General features: G+C 37.7%; 1 protein-coding gene across 2 annotated transcripts in view; it reads right to left on the bottom strand.

The window, feature by feature from the left end:
• Positions 1 to 3,974: 3,974 nt before the first annotated feature.
• SPTSSB (serine palmitoyltransferase small subunit B) overlaps positions 3,975 to 21,125 on the bottom strand; it is a 35,261-nt gene continuing 18,110 nt past the window's right edge. Inside the window, exons 2-4 of one of the 2 annotated variants that reach the window (XM_017955736.2) lie at positions 20,958 to 21,050; positions 11,348 to 11,386; positions 3,975 to 5,533 (exon numbers count right to left, since the gene is read on the bottom strand). In XM_017955736.2, coding sequence (XP_017811225.1) covers positions 5,271 to 5,501 — 231 coding nt within the window. In that variant the 5' untranslated portion in view covers positions 5,502 to 5,533; positions 11,348 to 11,386; positions 20,958 to 21,050 and the 3' untranslated portion in view covers positions 3,975 to 5,270. The remainder of the gene's footprint in view (positions 5,534 to 11,347; positions 11,387 to 20,957; positions 21,051 to 21,125) is intronic. The other variant, XM_017955737.2, reaches the window with a different exon arrangement.

Raw genomic sequence — 21,125 nt, 5'->3', positions numbered from 1 at the left:
CAGGAGACTTCAAAAGAAGGGAAGGAGGGAGGAGGGCAAGGGTTGAAAAACTACCGTTTGGGTACTATGTTCACTGTTTGGGTGATGGGTTCAATACAAGCACAAACCTCAGCACATTATGCGATATATTCATTACATCCGCATGTCCGTGTAACCAACCTGCACATGTACCCCCTAAATCTTAAACAAACAAACAACAACAACAACAACGACAACAAAAAACCCACACCCATTCTGGAGCCAAGTCTGGGTCCAAATAGGTTTGTTGAAATAAATACATATAACTGCAAGTAATTAAAAACAAAAGGAAGCAAGGTACACTCATTCATCCATGAGGTGCCCTATTGTGATATTATTGTGAAATGCACAGATTTGCATGCTCCGCAGCGGTGCTGATGGTACTATCTATCTGACTTAACCAAATTATTGTGACATGATCTTGTACTCAGGTTGTAAATGAAAGTGCTCCACCAAGCTCATCAGCAGCAGACTGAGTGTTCTTTAGAACTTCATGCCTGTAAGCATAATTTGTGATATTTTACTGCTTTTAAATGATGCATGATGAAATGATTGAAGACATCATTAAGTGGAACAAAATGTAGCGGGGAGCGTGATGCTAACTATTAAGCACTTCAAGCTTCTATGGGAGTGTTGAGTACTTTTACTGAAAAACAGTAAGGAAGCGCTGTTTGTTATGATCAAGACCGTATCTAGAGAAAGAGTAGTGCCTTAATCATATTACAGACATGTTCGACAAGCCTGGCAAGTGGGAGGGTACAGAGGAGCATCCAGCTTGATGCTGGATTTTAGTGATTTAATCAGCATTCACTAAAAGTCTGTTAAAGTGGTTCTCAATCTTGGCCAAGTATTAGAATTATCTGGGGAGTTTTTAAAACTACTATGTTGGGCGCTCCCTTCTGGGGGTTTCGATTTAGTTTCTCTGGTCAGGGCCAGGCATTGGTAGTTTTTAAAGCTCCCAGACGATTCTAATGTACAACCAGAGCTGAGAACAAATGGTCCAGTACTTGAGGAGAAAACAGTTGCAGATCTTTACAGATGCATCAATGAACTTTTTAAAAAAGTCCTCCCTTTTAAAAAAATGCTCATGTGGGGATTGCTGTGAGAATAAATAGGAGCAGGAGAGAAGGAATAATGGGTAGGAGAATACAAGAGAGGGACAAAGGTCTCTCAAAACCTTCACCAGATGTTTAAAAACTCACCTTAGGTGAGTGACTTCATAAAAATGCTAGTGACAAATCATGTCTGGAATATGACTCAATGCCTCTACTCTGGAGTTGTAAAAGGGCTTAATTTGTTCATCAATCCATTCGTTTAGTGAGTTTTTATGAGAATATGTGGTGCAAAAAACCATGTGCTGTGGTTCTCTGTGCTCTTCAGAAGGAACACTTGCATAATTCTGAGGCAACCAACACCTGAAAGGTACAGAATATGCTATGTGGGTGATGAACTTCTCTTTTCCCTCTTTGAAGCCGGGTACCTTCTCTGGCCCAGGTAAATATAACTCAGGACTGGGAGGAAGGTATTGCATTTGCATGGTAAGGTGCGAGAGATAAGCAGGGTTTCAGGGGGTTACATTTTGACAGCGTAAAGGCCAAGGGAAAACGTCCCTTTTGGCCTCTGAAGATTCACTGAAAAATCAACTGACAAAAGGCAGATTAATAGGAGAAATGGCAGACAAATTTATTAATGTGCATGGAGAAGAATCATAGAATGATTACCCCAACACCCCGAAGTGGGTACAGATGCTTATATGCCATCTTGAGGTTCCAGAAAGAATGGGGGACTTGGATCATGGTCTGAAACAGGTTATGGTGGTAAATCATGCCTCTGTCCCATCCACTCTTACACCACAGCCAGTGCCATCATCTTACAGTATAAACGACATCACATTCCTTCCACATCATCCCCCTGCTTACAGTCCCTCAATTAGAGAAGTTTGAATCCTGCTCTACTGCAGCTGGAAGAACTATGTTCCCTTTGCCCCAAGGGTTTCATCATCCCCAGCCACCTGTCGCTGTCTTTCTAGCACACTAGTGTTTGGTTTTTTTTTTAACTTTATCACAATTCATAAATATTTTGCTTGCTTGAATTTTTTTTGTTGTTGTTATCTTGCCTACCAGATAGTATCATTAATAAATCCAGAGATGTTTCTGCTTCTGTCTCATTCATTCTCATTTTCTAGTACGAAGCCCAAAGACTAGCACGTGGTAGGATTTTATTCCCTATGTTTTTAAGTAAAAAACTTGAAACACAATGTTAACAGAATTTTGCAATGAATGCCTGTATACCTAGCATCTAGTTTCTATTGTTATATGGTCTTCATCACATATGTTTTCATTTTTCTATCCTTCTATCTATCCATCAATACATGGTTGACTTTTAATAAATTTATTGAATGAATGAATGAGTGTTACTCTTTTGGTCCATAGCCAGGAGCTGTCCATCTTGAGGTTGGCCCAATACAAACACTGAACTTCTTTGTTTTTGTGTGGTCACAGGGTAGAAGGAGCTACATAATGTCCTCTTGGGTGGGAGTTTGCTAAGCTCTGTATCAGCAGATTCAGAAATAAGGACAAATCTTACTGGGGATCACTCCAGTAAGAGGATCTAAATATATTTGTGATGGAAGAAGAAAAAAACAGAAAATGCGGATGAGTGATTTTTTTTTCCTGCAAATAACTTAATGAAGATTGGTTAGTCCTATCTTGATATTTAAACTGCCTGATATGTTGACATTTTGTGTTTTTTGTTGCACAAGCAGATAAAAGTAATTGTTGACTTGGCCAATGCCAGGGAAAGAACATTTTACAATTTCTCGTTTGGTGAGTGACAAATGCAAGTTCACTGGGACCATGGAACCTTTGGCCTTTCTTGTTTTTAAAGTTCTGTACACATCATTGAAATATCTAAGTAATGGAAGCAAAGGAAAGACACACGAAAAGTGTTTCTAATCTAGGCAAACTGTGGTCAAGGTAAAGAATGTCTCTGCCATGTCTAGAAAATAAACTTAGCAGGCAGGGAAAGTAATGCTTACTCTTCTTTCCCACTACACGCTGATAGGTTTTTTTTCCCCCAAACTATTTTTGATTATGTTTTTTGGACGCTGTATTATTATTTTGACTGTTCATAAGAAACACCTTCGAAGTGACATCCTGGGGTGGTGTTGTGCAATAATCTTTTATTAAGCTTTGCTGTGTCTATTCATGTTTATTTTAACTCTCTTATTTTTAGACGGAGGATTTTTTGAGAAGGTCAATGTCGTATCTTTGTGATTGAATTCCAAGAGTGCTTAGCAGGGGTCCATGTATATAAGGGTGTTGAATCATTATGAACTGGGAATGCATCCAAGTTCATGCTTAACTGAGAATTCTCTTTAAATATTTAGAAGTGAAAGCAATCTTTCAAAATAGGCACGTGGGCCTTGGAAGCATAGAAATGGGTGAACACAGCATCCTAGGTACAGCAAAAAAAGTGACAGCTGGGACCTCGGCTTATCATTCCTCCAACCTTGGCTGTCTCCTAATGCTCTTCTTTTTATTTGATGGAGTTATACTTTCAAACGTTGGTGACACTCATCCCATCAACTTTCATTTGTTCATTTTGTCCTCCCCTGGGCTTTCGTGTACAAAATATTTTCAGGGCCTGGTGTGGTCCTGACCTGGATTTGCATCCTTGCTATGCTACTGGTAGCTAATTCACCTTGAATAAGAAATGTAACCTTTTCAAGTTTCAGGCTCTTTACCTGTAAGTAGGAGATCTTTGCACCTACTCCAACATGGAAAATGTGTCCAGCATGGAGAAGTCCCTTGATAAATGTTAGGTTTTTGTTACCATTTTAAGACCCGTTACCACATTGGATTAGTAAAAAATGATATGCTAGGGAGAAATATGCAATGTACCGTCTAGATATTTAGTGCAATATGAAAAAAAAAAAGTAAATCTGGAAGTAGATATTTACTTACAAAATTAATTTTATTTTGCAAAACTCAACAAATACATGTTCAGATCTGGTTTCTCTTCAAAACATGTGTTTGTTTTTTTAACAAACATGCAAGTTAATTTGGCATGCCAAACATCTTTCTCTCCAGCTCGCCTTGGAAAAAATTTTTTCATAACACAAACAAGGGTGCAAATATTGTTCAAACCTATTTACATTTTTACCCTCTAGAATTACATACATTAATATTTATTGGGAGGAAAGCAAAACTGTAAAACTTAGTCTTTGGCATTCACATTCACTTCAGCAGTATAATTAAAACCTTATATTTGTTTTAAAGATAAACACTTTGAAGGAAATTTAATAAATCTTGTTTTGGCTCTGCAAAAGAGCCACTATATCAAAGCACTTAACTGGAGCTGTTGAGTTCCTGCTGGTAGAATATTACTTCCAGCCTACTTATTAGCTTTTCTTCCTGTGGCCCAATACATGCTTTTTTCCCCTCCGCTGAATAAAAGCACAAAAAGAAAACAATTTCCTTTCTCTTTTCCCCCCAGCATTATGCAAGGCAAGGCAATACCACAAATCACAATATCTGAATTTACTTTGATTATACTTTAGTTTCCTACACTTAAAATTATTTTGTATTATAATACTTACTTGGTTATCTAAAATCAACATTGTTGATTTTAAACGGTTATAAAGCCAGGCTTTAAGAAGCATTTAAAACAATTCATGAACTGTGTATGAAAGGAAATAATTGCCTCCAGCTTATTCTTTTGTATTTGAAGTAAAAGAATTTCCAGTATCATCAGTTTACTAGAAAATAAGACTTAGGGGTTCCATATAATTTATTCACATCTTTTTATACATCATAAACAAAGATAGGATACTTCTGACAGTAGCCTAAAAAGAATTTTAAAAATTTACCCTTCAGTATAGAATAAGTGTCAAGGGAGTACTTTAAGTATGATTCTGGTATGTCTGTTATGAGCTTATTTTCCAAAAAAAAATTTGTAGGAAATTGTTCTGATTTTAAATAAACTAAATTCATAGATTTGTGTTGACAGAATTTGATTTGTGAGGTAAAGTCATTGTATTATCTATGGTCTGATGCACAATGTAGCATGTGCGAAAGAAACTAAAGAGACATCTATTTCAAACTCCAGGCAGAAAGGCAGAATATAAGAGTGCATAGAGAAGAGAGTGCTTTTCAGGTCAGATAGTGAAGGAAGACACAATAGTTACCTAAATCAATAAGTTGTAAGCAATATATAAATATGCAATGCCACTTCACTGAACGTGAACAAGATCAATTAGAAATGGTACTGTGATATCCACATATTTTTGAGAAAAATTCCCAAGCCAGGCGAATGTGGATTGGAATAAAGACATAGGCAGTGTATACCACCATAGCAATAATGGTTAGTAAGATGGTGTTAAACATAGATCGCTCCCAGGGCTCTAAAACAGCACAGCAGCTAATGATTTGGTATTGATAGTAAAGCCAGGAGAAATATTCCTTCACGCGCCTCAAATCCATGGTTGGCTCCTTCAAGTTGCAGTAAGTTTGTCCTGTTAAAAAATGTAACATATTAGAGGACAAGGAACCAAACAAAGAATCTCTTTAAATTTTCATGATCTCAGCATGTTAAAATCTTTCAAAGATTTGTTAAAGATCAGTGAATATATTACTAACATATGAATATTCTGTAAAATAATATATACTATATTAACTATAAAAATTAATAGTATTGTCACCACTACTAATAATTACTACTAAAATTGGCAGCAATAATACTATTAGTAACGGTAATATCTATCTAAACATGATAATTGTTAGAAATAACTTTCATGATAACAGTACCTAAAAATTGAGGTTAGCCTCATTTTCCTGAGCCATGTATACAAAGAGAAATAAAAGTTAACTTTTCTATTTCCTACAGCATATATTCTAACAGAAGATTTAAAACACGGTGTGCAGAGAAGAAATAATATAGCAAGCCCAAGGCTACTACTCTTAAGAAGGACATGCTTGCAAATTTAGTCCTTGACTGGCATCTGAGAACGTGGCCTTTGGAATGTTCTCTCCATTTCCTAACAGATAAGGAAGATTCACTGTGCCTAATCCGTACAAGCAATACAATTTATAGTGAATATCTACTGTATTCTGGTAGTCTGGAATTTTTAATTGCCAAGCAAAGTGTGCCCACATGACCAGCCCCAATATAAACTTTGGATGCTGAATTTCTTTCTAATCGGTCTCCCCAGGCAGAAGCTGTACATACATTACTGCAGTTTTTGCTGGTAGAGAAAGGAACTCTTAGGTGGATAATGCTCCAGAATCTGGAGAAATTCATGTACATGCTTCTGATGCGCTCATGAATAGATACTCTGTGGATAAATATATGTTGACTCCCACAAGTCCTTCTGGTGAATCACTGGACATGTGGGTGGTCTTAGGGATCCCCAAAACAAATGGGAAGCCCTAAGCGTACCTTTGGGTAGTCATTTGGTTTTGTAGTAAAGAACTTATAAAAACCTCGTTAGTGTTTCATTAGTCTTCAGATAGGACCACAGTTACAACCACAAGTAAAACTTCCCTGAAAGAAGTCATTTCTTAGAAAGCTTCCTGGGGGCTGGGCGCAGTGGTTCATACCTGTAATCCTAGCACTTTGGGAGGCTGAGGTGGGAAGGTCACTTGAGGCCAAGAGTTTGAGGCTACATGGCAAAACCCCATATCTACTAAAAAAATACAAAAATTAGCTGAGTGTAGTGGCTTGCGCCTGTAATCCCAGCTACTAGGGGGAGGGGGAGTGGGGGTGCTGATGTGGGAGGATGACTTGAGCCTGGGAGGCGGAGATTGCAGTGAGCTGAGATTGTGCCACTGCACTCCCGCCTGGGAGACAGAGGGAGACTCTGTCTCAAGGAGAGGGGGGAAAAAAAAAAAAAAGCCTTCCTGGGAGATATTGCAGACTTTCATAGGCATAGTGGTGGGTGTCTCTGAAAATACAGGCTCATCTTTCTGCCCCTTTTGCTTACTCCTAAGAATAAGATGGTGTCGCATCATCAAAGTTCACTTTGATAACTTTTACTATTCAAAGCACAGTGAGGATTTTTAAAGATAATTTCTATCTTCTGATCTGAAAATGTCTCTTTTTTCTTTTGAGTATAAGCAAGATGCATTTGTTCTATAAGACTGTGGACTCCTTAGGCTATGGGGAAACCCTCATTGATCTTTGTATACTGGACGCTAGGACAACGCATGGCACAAAGATGGTCATCAGTAAGTATTTGCTGAAGGAATGAGTGGATGAATGAATAACAGGTAACCAACTTAAAAAAATAATTATAGAGCACTCATAGTATCAACGTAAGTAGAATACAGTTAGCTATTGTTGATTTTCATACAGCTTGGCTCTCATAAGAAGTGATCCATTTTGACAAGCATCATTTTCACAAAAACTTAAAATGGAAAGCCCCTGTGTGACCAGGTCACAATTATCTATAATAATGGCTAAGATAATCCAGACAAATAGATAATACAAAACTGAAGCATTCTGACTTTCTTATGGAATGAAAAGTCAGCCTCCCGTCTTTCCTAGAAGCCAGAGTAAAAACTAAATAATTTGATTTAAATTACCTCAATAATTTAAATTATGAAATTTAAGTTGGTAACTTCAGTGAGAAGTTACCTCCAATGTTCTTTCCCCCAGCTCTGGCTTCACAGAAACAGCAAAAGTCAATAGGGTTAGGTCTTGGAGGAAATGAATGACAGAAGGAGAGTGTCTTAGTCCGTTTGTGCTGTTATTACAAAATACCCTAGACTGGGAAATTTATAGATAATAGAGATTTATTTCCCAGTTCTGCAGGGTGGAAGTTCAAGATCAAGGGCCCAGCAGTTTTGGTGTCAGGTGAGGACACTGCTCCATCTCTGCTTCTAAGAATGCTATGTACATCACACAGCAGAAGGGATGGAAGGGCAAAAGGCTGACTCTGTGGAAAGCCTTCTTTTATACAGGCTTTAAGTGCCCTAAAGGAAAAATACCGTGTATAAGGGGCTGTGGGAAACCTAAGCACAGCTCTGAGGAAGAAACTTTTGAGATAAGGTCCGAGAGATCATTATGAGTCAAATAGATAGAATAGGCAGTGAAGTGGGGAGAACAGCCAAGACAGAGGGAACAGTATGTGCAAAGGTTGTAGGTGGGAAGACGTAGGTTGGTTTCGAGGGGCCACCGAGGGAGCAGGGAGTGTGATGACACTGAAGAGGTGGGAATGGCCAGAGTGAGGGCAGGAGCTATAGGTGCTAGTTGGATAGGTTAACTGTTTTATCTTCAACCTCTGAGTTAGGGCAATGCTGTGGTGGGTTTGAGAGGAGGAGGGGTTAAGTTCATGTGATAATGCTGCATTCTGGAGTAGAGTTGAAATGACTTTGGAGCCCAATTATTTCAGAAAATCTGTACCTCTACTCTTCCCTTGGGCATTACTGTTTTGGAATGAACAGTATACTGAGAACTTGTTTAAAATATTCTTAATACTCTTCACTTTTACAAATGAGATAATATTGCTTATTTAGAAATATTATTAACTTTTGTCTATATGTCATGGATTTTTATTATTTATTTAATTAATTAATTTATTTATTTGTTTTTGAGACAGAGTCTCACTCTGTCACTTAGGCTAGAATGTAGTGGCATAATCTTCGCTCACTACAACTTCTACCTCCCAGGTTCAAGAGATTCTCCTGCCTCAGCCTCCTCCTGGTAGTTTAGGATTCTAGGAGCATAATAATACCATGCCCTAATTTTTGTATTTTAGTAGAGAATGGGGTTCACCATGTTGTGGGCTGATCCTAGAACTCCCCAGCCTCAGGTGATCTACCTGCCTCTTACCTCTCAAAAGTGCTGCTAGAGTTACAGGCATAAGCCCCACTACCTGGCCTTGTTGTGGTTTTACATTGTGGCTTTTTCGATACCCGGAGGGGGCTGCTGGGTGGCTCGCGCATGCCTGCTGTCCAAACAGGGTAGGCAGAACAGATCACTGAAGTTCTAATTTGAGACCAGCACCTAGCTGTAACAGAAACCCTGTCTCTACTAAAAATACAAAAAATTAGCTGAGCATGGTGGTGGGCACCTGTAATCCCAGTTGCTGGGGAGGCTGAGGCAGGAGACTCACTTGAACCTGGAAGGCAAAGGCTGCAGTGAGTCGAGATCTCGCCATTGCACTCCAGCCTGGGCAAAAATTCTGTCTCAACAAACAAACAAACAAACAAACAAACTGCACTAATTAAGCTAGGCCTGGTGGGGCAGGACAATAGTCTCAGGTACTAGAGAGGCTGAGGCCGGGGGAAGGATCCCTTTGGCCTAGGACTTCAAGTCCAGCCTGAGAAACGTAGTGAGATCCTGGCAAAAACAAAACAAAACAAAACACTCTAATTTTTTTTTTTAATGCATTGATTAATTTCCTGGCTATTGCGTTCTCTATTAAAATTAGAATTCCTTGCTTGGGCAGCCCTAGCCAACACCTTAATGATGGCCTTGAGAAAGACCCTGAGCCAGAGGCACCCAGCTAATCTGTATCCAGATTCCTGAGCCATAGAAACTTCAAGATGATTAATGTCTATTGTTTTAAACTGCTAAAAATCAATCAATCAATCACTGAATAAAAGAAACAGCAGATAAAAAGCACACCAACCTGTATAACACCAACAGTGGATACATGGTAAGATCTTGATCACAAATACCCTAAATCTGCAATGACTTTAAATCTGGCTGTTTTAAATATACTTTTGCACTGCTAACCATTTAAGCGGTTAAGATTAAAAATTTTTTTTTTGCCAGTTTCCACAATCTCAGCCCTCTAAGTAGCTAGAACTGACATGTGAAGTGTCTCTTGAAAGCACTGATTGTCTCTTTTTCTTTGATTCATTTTCCCCTTATTGATGATAAGCAATTTTAAAGACAGTTTGTGTGTCATTTCTTATTATGTGAAGGTGAGAAGAGCGAGAGTTGGTTATTATTGGTGAACCATCTGCTACAATCTATTGTTAGAATGCACCCTATTTTTAGGTTCTAGATTTGCTTAGGTAATATATTTCTACCTTCTGTGAGTCAACTTTCTTATCTCCTATGGGACTATATACAAGATTAAAAGGAAAAAAACCACTTTAGACAATTTGATGAGTAATGTGGTTAGGAGAATTCATTCATTCATTGAATGAATACATTTTGAGTACTACTATGTGGCTCCTTCTGAATATTAACGGCTTTGGAAAGACTTTATTCTCAGAGGCATTACAGGCAGGAGATGGTCTTCCAGGAAGCAGCAAACTGGACCATGTAACAAACATGCAGTGATCAAGGGCCCAGGAATGAGCACTAAGTGGGAGTAAAGGACATGGAAAAATGCTAAGAAGAAAGCTAGAAAAAGAGGCTGCATTTGAGGAAATAAGATGACAGAAATATCGTGAAATTAATTATCCAGAGATAACCTAGAACTAGATGACAGCAAACATTTTAAAGTTCTAAATTTTCACAATGAAATGTGATCTTAATCTATCCACTTCCTTAGAGACCTAGTGCTACATCTCAGCAAAGCTAAACCAATAACTTGAAATGCTTACTTTATTCAGGCATACCATGCATCTCCTGTTTTCAGTTATGTGCTTTTGAAAAGATGACTTTCGATATATGGAAAAGAAGGAGAGAGTAGTTTATTCTTTTTTTTTTTTTTAAGCTTCCTCTAAACTTGATGACTTTAAAAATGTTCTTAGATCTTTCATGAGATTGTGTATTCAAAAGTGGCACTCCTAGGCAGACTGTGATGTGTCTTCAGGCAGGGATACAGTGGCCTGGGTACAGTTTGACTCTGACACGCTGAGACTGTGATAATACCTGCTGTAGACTGAATGTTTCTGTGTTGGAAGTCCACTAAAAGGTTATTTCATAGCTGAGAATGCAGAGAAAATGATTATTTCTTATTTCTGATTGTTGCTACTCTTTTATCAATGGGTGATGATTTTCCTCTCATTAGATTTGTGTGCAGTAGAGAAGGAGATAAAAGTTATACCTCCTCTCTCAGACAGAGAGGGAGAAGATTTGAGACTTATGACTCATCTCATGCAGGGGCAGTACTTTGTTCTGGCTTGGATGCAGAAGAAAGTGAATAAATGTAACAATTAAGAAAAAAACCACATGTGGTAACATGAACATTGCTGTATGAGTCATGGCATGTGAACACTGTTGAGGGGAGCTTGCAGGAAAAGTATTGGCTGGGCTTGCTCAGGGAGCTCTTCGTTGTTGTTTTCTGTTTTGGGGAACAGCACTGGTAGGAAGTCAGGTAACGGCAATGAAAGAGGCGTAGCAGGTGATTTGGTACAGTGGCATTTACCTTGGAAATATTGCAGAAGATGTGATCTGTAGCCCTCCCCTGCCAAAAAAAAAATACCCCAAGTTATTGGATTTTCTCATTAAGGAATTTCTTATTCTAAAGGTAGCTATTCTCCTGGGGAAAATAAAGACTTAGTACATTTTGGTTTAAATTTACTTCTAGAATATCAGAATAAGGGACTAAATAGTCAGAAGGGCCTAAAGTTGATTTTTGGGTTAACTCCTTCTCAACTCACTTTGGAACTCTACATCAATCACTCAGCTTCATTTTTTTTTTTTTTTTTTTTTTTGTGCTTCATATTTGGAACCTGAAAATCTGAGAAGTGATAAAAGCGTCCTGCCAGTTTCAGAGAGAGAGATGCTGTATCTAAAAAGAGACTCTTTCTGTACTCACAGTAGCTTTCTTTGGAAACAGCTTAATATGACTTACTCAAGTACAAGCCTTGCTTTAACTAAGTAATTCATTTATTCAAAAAATTAGGAATACAGCGATTTCCTTCCAAAGAACACAGTATGGAAAGGGGGATAAAAATGAGTAACTTTACAGTGGAGAAAACTGATAAGCCCTGCTTCAGGCAGATGATCAAGGCCAACATTGATCATTATTAATCATGTTGATAATAGGTCTTCATGATATGAAGTCAAAAAAGACACTTTACCTCTGTAGTCTTCTTCGTAGTAACCCATAGCTCCAGCCTAATCTAATACCTAAAGCCTAATGTCTGATACCTAAAGAAAGGTATCAGACAAATTGCAATAGAGGGGCATTCTACAAGATACCCGACCAGTACTCCCCAAAACCCCCAAGGTCATCAAAAACAAGCAAAATGTGAAAAATTGTTATAGCCGAAGGAGGCTAAAGGAGGCATTATGACTAATTGTAATGTGATATCCCAGATAGAATCCTGAAACATTAAATGTCCCTGAAAAGGGACATTAAGTAATAATTAAGGACACAGAAGTAAAGTAAGAACTTTAGTTAATAGTAATGTATCAATATTGGTTCATTAATTATAATGAATATGTTATACTAATGTAAGATCTTAAAGGGGACACTGGATGTAGAGTATATGGGAACTCCCTGTATTGTCTTCTTGATTTTGCTGTAAATCTACAACTGCCTAAACAATGAAGTCTATCCAAAAGAGAAAAGATTAATTAGGAAAACCTTCTAAGGTCCAGATTTATCCCTATTCTAAACTCCAGTGAACTTTGCTGATGTTTTATTTCCTATCTGGAAAACTTTTCCCACTATGTACATAGATGAGTAATATCCTTGTATAAGACACTGGCTTTTAAAATTTCTTAAACACAACAGAGAGGAAAAATACATCTTACATTGTGATCCATGGTGTATACATACACACACACACACACACACACACACAGAGAGAGAGAGAGAGAGAGAGAGAGAGAGAGAGAGAGTCATATAACTGAAACGAACATCTCTCAAAAGAATACTTTGCAGGGCATGCTGATATTTTTTATTCTATTCTGTTTCATTATATTTATTCTTTTCTATTCTAGTTAATTCTACCTTATTTTGTTATTCTCTTCTTTCATTAAAAACATCCTGATTGTGATTTACTACATTGATTTCTTAACCTACTAATTGCAACCTGCAGTTGGAAAAATCCTACTTTAAGGCTTAAGTGTTAGCTTCTCTAAGATGTCTCTATACTGCCCAATATGGCAGCCACTAGTCACACATGACAATTTAAATGTCTAGTGTTTAATAGCCACATATGGCTAGTGACTACCATATTGGAGAGCAGAGATATAGAATATTTTCAACATTGCAGAATATTTTGTTGGATAGTGCTGTGGACTCTCTCCATCTGTTGCTTGCACTAATGAAATAGCCTAACTACTTGTCTCTTTTTTACCTTATAATCTTCTAAACTGCTGCTAGAATTAACCGTCCAAACTTAACAGATTCATTTCTCTTCTTGAAAGCCTTCAATGGCTCTCCATTTCCTATGAAATAAAGTCTTCGTTTAAGGCCCTTCAGAGTTTCATTTCTTCACCTCTCCAGTTAAATCTCTCAACTCTCCTGCTAAATGCCATTCATTCTAAAGCTTCTATGTTTTCATTCATGCTCTTTTCTTTTCTTGAAGTTTTCTTGTGCCCCTTCTCTGCTAGATAAACTCCTATTTTAAGCTATTACTTAAAGAAGTTATTTTAAGGCCTATCTTCTATGTCCTTTCTTCTTTGAAACATTCTCAGAAGACCCCTCTCTTGCAAAGGAAAATATTATTACTTTCTTTTATGTGTTACCATTGTAGCAACATTTTTAGTTATGCACAGTCTGTTTCCCCACAAGACTATGAGGGCTTTGGGTACTGGGAATGTACGGCATTCATCTTTTTATCCCCAGTGCCTGGTTGGTGAGCTGGCCTGTTGGCTGACTGATGGATTCAGTTGTAAGTTGGTTGAGGGCAGGAAGCCCACTCAAACTTACTTAATATTTCCACAGCACAATGTGGGGATCATAAAAGGTGCTTCTGAATTCTCATTGTCTGCTTTCAGGCAGTGAGTTTTAGACAGATTGTTTTGTGATAATTCACTGCAATCTGTTTTTATTTTTTTTATTTTTTTGAAGCATAGAAGGGTTCTGGTGCTAAATTTTAAAAAAATGTATAACAAGTGCTTTTTAACTTTCTTATAATGCTAAAAGTTAATGGACTTTGCAGGTGAATAAGAAAGACTTATGAATTAGTTTTAAATCCTATTAAAATGGCTCTTAGAAGTGCTTACTCTAGGTGAGTAATAATTTAAGATTGGTAGTTAGAAAAGTGGTTCTAATGGGAAAAATTCCAGGATGGGAACACCTGGACACTTGAAGACTTGAATTCTATTGCAGCTCTTTTCCTCTCTTTCTATTTATTTATTTTATTTGTGTCTTTGGGTAAATTCCAAAATCTTCTTGTGTCACAGTTTCTCCATGTGTAAAACTAGGATAATTGATAATTGTCTCTAAGCCTGTTTGAGTGATGTAGTAAGGAGAGGTGGAATGGGTTTTAGCTCTTTAGATGTAATAGTAATATTCACAGCAACTGCAGTGTCTTGTCATTACTTGTGGATGGGTAAAACTTTAAACCACTTGTAAGTTTTCATGAAATTATAGACTCAAAGAGTCTTTGTGGAATATAACAGTTACTTCAACAATGGAGTGATTTGTATATTTGATGGGGAAAAAACTACCCCTTATTTATGTTCGCTAATTGAATTGCCTAGTACCTTAAAATAAATAAATAAATACACACGTGTATGTAGCCATGATTGCAAGCCACTAGTTGAAAGGTATTGGAACCTCTAAACAAATGGTTCAATTTTTTTTGGGCAGGGCCACCGCACACTATTGTGTGGGCTGTGCACTGCACAACCAATGTGATGGCTCTTGTCTCAGGGGCCTAATCACAAGCTGCATCTTCATGTGAGCACAATTAGATTCACAGAGATACAAAGACATGCAATTTCTTATTGTATCAGAGACATGAATGTGGTTTAAGTTCATCTGATTAATGCCAAAACCCTATATTGCTTCTGTGTAAGAATTAGACATAAACACATTTTATTGGCTGCTCAGTTTCCAGATATTTTGCTCTACATTCTATGTGGGTGACCCCAATGTTTTCTGTGCCCCACTGTAAATTCGATCCTTGTTTAAACTTTTAGGGGAGAATTTCCTTTTCATCTTAGAATACTCCCCAGCCTTCCTTTGGCAACCAATTCCTCATGTTGACAGCAGAGTGCATACCAGAAGTCAGACTAGAGGTGAGGATTTGGAGTCCAAGTTTTTAGAGAAAGCTGAAAAAAACAACTTAAAAGTTTATGATGAATCAAAGCTAGGGAAGAAAATTGAACAACTACAGGGCAATTAAGGAACTTTCTCTACACATTCATTAGTTGGATAATTTTATAGACCCTCTAGAGAGTAAGAAACAAACAATTGTAAGTCAAAGCACATTATTGGTTTAGGCAGCAAAGTTACTCTAATTAAATTTTATAATCTTATACTTGGAAGTTTACTGAAATCATTTACTAGAAGGAAAAAGTCTCTCTAACAGTTTAGTCAAGTTTTTGTTGATACAGTGTTTTGTGTTATATACAAGAACAGAGTGTTTTGTGGCTACCTGAACTCACCTTATTTTATTTATGTATTTATTTATTGAGACAAGGTCTCGCTCTGTCACTTAGGCTGGAGTGCAGTGGCATGATCACAGTCATTGCAACCTTGAACTCCGGGGCTCAAGATATCCTCCTGCCTCAGCCTCCCAAGTAGCTGGGACTATTGGCGCATGCCATCACGCCTGGCTAATCCTTAAAAAACAGTTTTGTAGCGGCCAGTTTGTACTTTGTTGCCCAAGCTGGTCTCGGACTCCTGGCTTCAAGCAATCTTTCCACCTTGACTTCCCATAGTGATGGGATTACAGGTGTCAGCCACCAGGCCTGGCCTGCACCAATTTTATTGCCTTCCATTTGTATTAACACTAACAAAAGCAAAACAACAACAACAACAACAAAAACATGTATTTCTAGTCCAACTATCAATTGAAGTCATTGTGCAACATGACATGTGTTGAGTAACTGCAATTTCAAGGCAGTCCTTTTATTGGTCATCTTCTAATAGATTACAGAGGAATTTATGAATGAGAAACTTCTGGCTGGGAAAGAAAATTCGGAATTTGACTGTAACAAAAATTCTCATGATAATATAGAAAATACTAAATTCAGATTAGATTAATCTCAATATTGTGTGGCTATCAAAAAGAAGATACATATTTAGAAAATAAAAAGAGTGCCACATACATTGATGCTGAGTAGATACTAGGAGTAGGAAGAGAAATTTGTAACAAGGGAATGGTCTATCTTGTCTTGCTCCTGATGTCCTTTCACTTCCTAACATAGAAACAGGACAAGGATCCCTGTTTATTTCTGGCAATACTGGAAGGGAGAGTATGGCTTCTAGGTCAAGGTTTAGTTACAATGTTATTTCTTAGGATGAGCTTCTTTATAACTATGTTATTCAAGAAGAAAAGAAACTTTGTTGTTATCTAAAGAAGGAAAAGGGAAAATATATAGCTTCCGAATGGCTTTTTCCTTTTGAATATATTGTTGCCAAGGGCTGCCAGCTTGTTTTTAGAAGCAAAAAGTGAACAAACTGCAACATTAACAATGGCATTAAAGCCACTAAAAGTTGTTTTCTAAGTCATTAAAAGTGTATCCACATTCATAGAAGCATTATTCACAATAGTCAAAAGGTGGAAGCAATCCAAATGTCCATGGACAAATGGATGGAAACATAAGATGTGGTGTATACATACAATGGAATATTATTCAGCTTTAGAATAGAAGGAAATTCTGGCACATGCTGCAACATGGATGAGCCTTTCTTGTTGAAGAGAAATAAGCCAGTCACAAAAACTGTATGATTTCACTTACATGAGTTTTCTAGAGTAGTCAAACCATAGAAACAGAAAAATGATGGTTATCAGGGGCTGGGGAGATGCAGAAATACAGAGTTGTTGTTTAATGGGTGTAGAGTTTCAGTTTTGCAAGATGAGACAGTTCTAGAGATTGGTTGAGGAACAATGTAAATATACTTAACGCCACTTAACTGTACTCTTAAAAATGGCTAGGATGTCAAATAGTTTACCACAATTAAACATTTTAAGAAATCAATGAGTAACCCTAAAAATTATGAAGGACTGAAATTTTAAAATAAACTTTAAAACAGTCTGAACAATATTTTTAAAAAGTTACTAAAAGTCAATGAGAGTCTCAAGTTGGAATGGGGCATTACCAGCCTAGCAAAGGTGAATAAGCAACCGCAAAGGCCTTCAAATAATAATTGTGAGGTCCCAATTGGGGTTCCCTTCTTGGTTGTCAAAATAGAAGGGGAAAACTCGGAAGAGCCAAACCCCCAAGAACCTTCTTGAAAAGAGAGCTGATATATTTAGGTATGCTCTTGGCATTGGTGAAATTCTAATAGCTTAATCTTCTACAGTACTTGTGGGAATTGTGAATTCTATGATATGCTTAACTGCCTTAGGAAAGGCTTGATTTTTTTTTCTAAGGCCTTTGTTTTTCTTAAGAGCTAGAAGCCTGACCATGAACAATTAAGCCTTTTTCTCTTCCCTACCTACTGTTATTACATTTTATGAATCTTCAGCAACTGAAGACCTTTATCCAGTGAATAATTTGAGGGTGAAAAAGGTGCGTTACTACAGTATTGATCTGTCAGGACACGTTCTCAGAGTTCTGCTAAAGCAAATCTGGTTGTATAAGGAGCTGCTTAGCCGAGACCTTTCCAATAGTGTTTTCTAGCATTAATTGTCCGTTTCCTTTGCACTGTTTTGGGTAACATTGAATAGACATGTTTATACAACTTTTTATAAAATGTATTTATTTGTCTTTCCCACTTCTACTTATTCTTTATTTCTTATTACATTGTCTGGAAAGCTGTGGCAATGAGGTCAGTGTTTTTCCTATTTTGGTGACTGACAACATTGAACTTTCATAGATGTGATTTTGTGACAGTAGTAATCTAGCTTGCTGCCCTTTCATTGTCCTCAGTTGACCTGCTTCTGTATCTCAGTTATTAGTGCTTTTACAGAAAAGAGTGGATGCTGGGCGTGGTAATCCCCACACTTTGAGGGGCTGAGGTGGGAGGATCTCTTGAGCCCAGGATGTTGAGGCTGCAGTGAACTGTTGTCATGCCACTGCACTTCAGCCTGGACAACAGGGTAAGACTCTGTCTCAAAAAGAAGAAAAAAAAAAAAAAAGGAAAAGAAAAGAGTGGAGAACTAGGCGGATCAGGCCATAGAGACAGGCATAGCATTGATAAGGTGCTCTCTCTGCCAATCCCTGAATCAAGGGACATTTCCCTGCTTGGTTAGTTATACTGATGTATTCCAGGTCAGATGGTTTCAGGGACAGAGACGGAGGGGAAGTGAGAAGGGAAAGTAGGAGTTTATAGTCAAATTCATGAGTATTCAGTCAAAACATGTTGCTTTAGGCACCTAAATTACTTAGATTTTATAATCTTATACCTAGAAGTGAGTTACTGCAATGATATACTAAAAGAAAAAACTCTCACTGACAATTTAGCCAAGCGGATTCCTGATTCTCCTGAGAACAGTGTGGAGATATTACTGTTGGCTTCATCCTCCTTCACCTGCTCCCAGCCATATGGCTACCTACATGCTTCCAGTGCAAAGCAGAGGAGTGGTGAGATAAAATGATTTACTCCCTCTGAATAAAGCTGGCTTGTTGTCAGGACGAATGCCAGAGGGAATCTTCCAAAACATAAAAATACTTATATTGGGATATTGTAGTAAGTCAGATATTAGCTGCCCCAAAGCTATGTCCATGTCTTGGAAGCAGTGAATATGACCTTTTTGGAAGAAGTCTTTGTAGCTCAATTAAGTTAAGGATCTTGAAAAAAGAGCATCCTGTATTACCCAGATTAGCCTTAAATCTAAGGACAAGTGTTTTTAAAAGAGAGACACAGAGAAGGCCCTGAGAAGACAGAGGCTAGATCAGAGTTATGTAGCCACAAGCCAAAAAAAAAAAAACGCCCAAAGCCACCAGAGCTGGAAAAGGTGAGGAAGAATTCTCCCTAGAGCCCTTGGAGGGAGCACAGCCCTGCCAACACTTTGATTGCAGACTTCTAGCCTTTGGGACAATCAGAGAGCAAACTTCTGTTGTTTTAAGCTGCTAAATCTGTGGTGATTTTTTACAAGAGCCCTAGGAAGCAAATACAGATATCTTCCTTAGAAATGGTAGAATCTTATAATGTGAACTGTTTGCAGGGAACAGAAACTTTTTTTTTTTTTTTTTTTTTTTGGGATTGAGTTTTCCTATGTTGTCCAGGCTGATCTGAAACTCCTGGAGTCAAGTGATCCTCCTGACTTCAGCTTCCCAAATAGGTAGGAATATAGGCTTGCACCACTGCCCCCCGACCCCTGGCAGAAACAGCAGTTTTCAGTACCAGTGTGGTAGGCAATGGCTAGATGCCTAACTTAAATTATCCCTGTTTTGAAGATGAAGAAACTCAGGTTCATGAGGCCATGTGGAGAGCTGGCTGGGAATCCTGCTGACAGGTGTTATAGTGAAGTGGTTACAAGCTTGGGCTCTGGTCCTGTCTGGGTTTGAATCCCAACTCTATTCTTACTAATTTTGTGACCCTGGCCAAGTTACTCAATCACTCTGACCCTCAGTTTCTCTAACTGGAGAATAGGAATAAGATAACTTAATTCACGCAAATGCTGGGATGATTAAAAAGTATAAAATATTTAGAATAACACATAGGAAGAGCTAAGTGAATGCTAGCTATTATGATTATTACCACACTATGCTAATATGCTGTTGCTAGATTATGACTACCAGGCAAAGAATGAAAGAGAATGGGATCATTTTTAAGGCAGGGCATGTGACTTTTATTGGTTACTAAATTCAAAGCCAGTTTTAGAGAGGTTATTCTTCAGAATGTTTATTCAATTTTGGTGTGGCTGTCATAAAGGAGACAAACAGGCTTCAGCAACCTCAATGGCACCTGTTCTTTCTTGAATACCTTACAGTGTTTTACAAATGCCAGGCGTCCTACAAGTATTTTTGAATTAGTAAAATCGAGGCTTGTTATCAATAATGTTAAGGTAATATTGAGCTTTCACAAATATTTTTAAATGAAGAAACTATTGCCAACCATTTCAGAGTTACAAATCTCCGAAAACACTGTAGCAAAAGGGATTAGGAAACAATCATTCATAAGATAAATCTATTTCTTTTTGTCCACGTCCCCTACCCTTGGCTGATAGGTTACTTTTACTACAGGTCACTCATTATAATTGAATAAAAGTGGACAGGCAGCTAGTAGTATCTAGGTGTTTTTTTGTAATTCTATTTCCTTTTCTTTCTTTATTAAAAATAAAAGAACCAGAAAGAAAATTAATGTTCTATTATAAACATTAGGTATCTTCATTTTAATTGTTAATATTTTTTGAAAATAATGTTTTCATTTTACCATATTTTTCTCTGAATTTGTCTGATCTGGTTAATTAAATGCTTATTAGAACATATATTCCTCTCTTGTACCAAAGGTCTTCAAGGATAAGATGCTGCTCCATTTAAATAAAAGATGAAGGATGTCGAAACACAAGCAGCCCCTTCATTGAAACACAAGCAGCCTTTAATCACTAGACCCATAAATAAGACAGTAGCTGGTGCTACGCAATTCTAACACTGGCACTGGTGCTGGGATTGGCCTTTTCTAGGCAGGAGTTCTTAACCTGGAGGTCAAGGACTTGCGGGGAGGGTCCTATGGACCCTTTGCAATGTATGCAAATTTTGTATAAACATTTTTCAGCACACGTTTCAAGGAACTTGGAATATCCGTAAGCTGAGACCACCAAATCACTAAAGCTAATTGCCCCATTTTATTCCCTTGTATCATCTCAAATGCCAATATAGTATCCAGTGTATAATAAATGATTGCTGGCTGCTTAGGAGAGAACTAGAAGCTTCATTGTGTTAATGACACCATCTCACAGTGAAAAGGGGCAGACTTCTCAAAGGAAGCCTCCATGATATAATCAGAATTTACTTGCCTAAGAAAGTCCAGGTCTGGGTCTTCAGCCTTGCTCCTTCACGAAATGATCCAGTGTGGGTTACTTCTCCTCTCTGGGTTGCTGTTTCCTCATCTGCAAAATAAAGATTTGAATTAAATAAACCAAAAGATGTCTTCAAATTTTAAAACCATTCTGTCCCATGTAAAA

This window comes from Papio anubis, chromosome 2, assembly GCF_008728515.1.
Source record: "Papio anubis isolate 15944 chromosome 2, Panubis1.0, whole genome shotgun sequence".
Lineage (NCBI taxonomy): Eukaryota > Metazoa > Chordata > Mammalia > Primates > Cercopithecidae > Papio > Papio anubis.
This window is presented reverse-complemented; position numbering and strand designations above follow the sequence as displayed.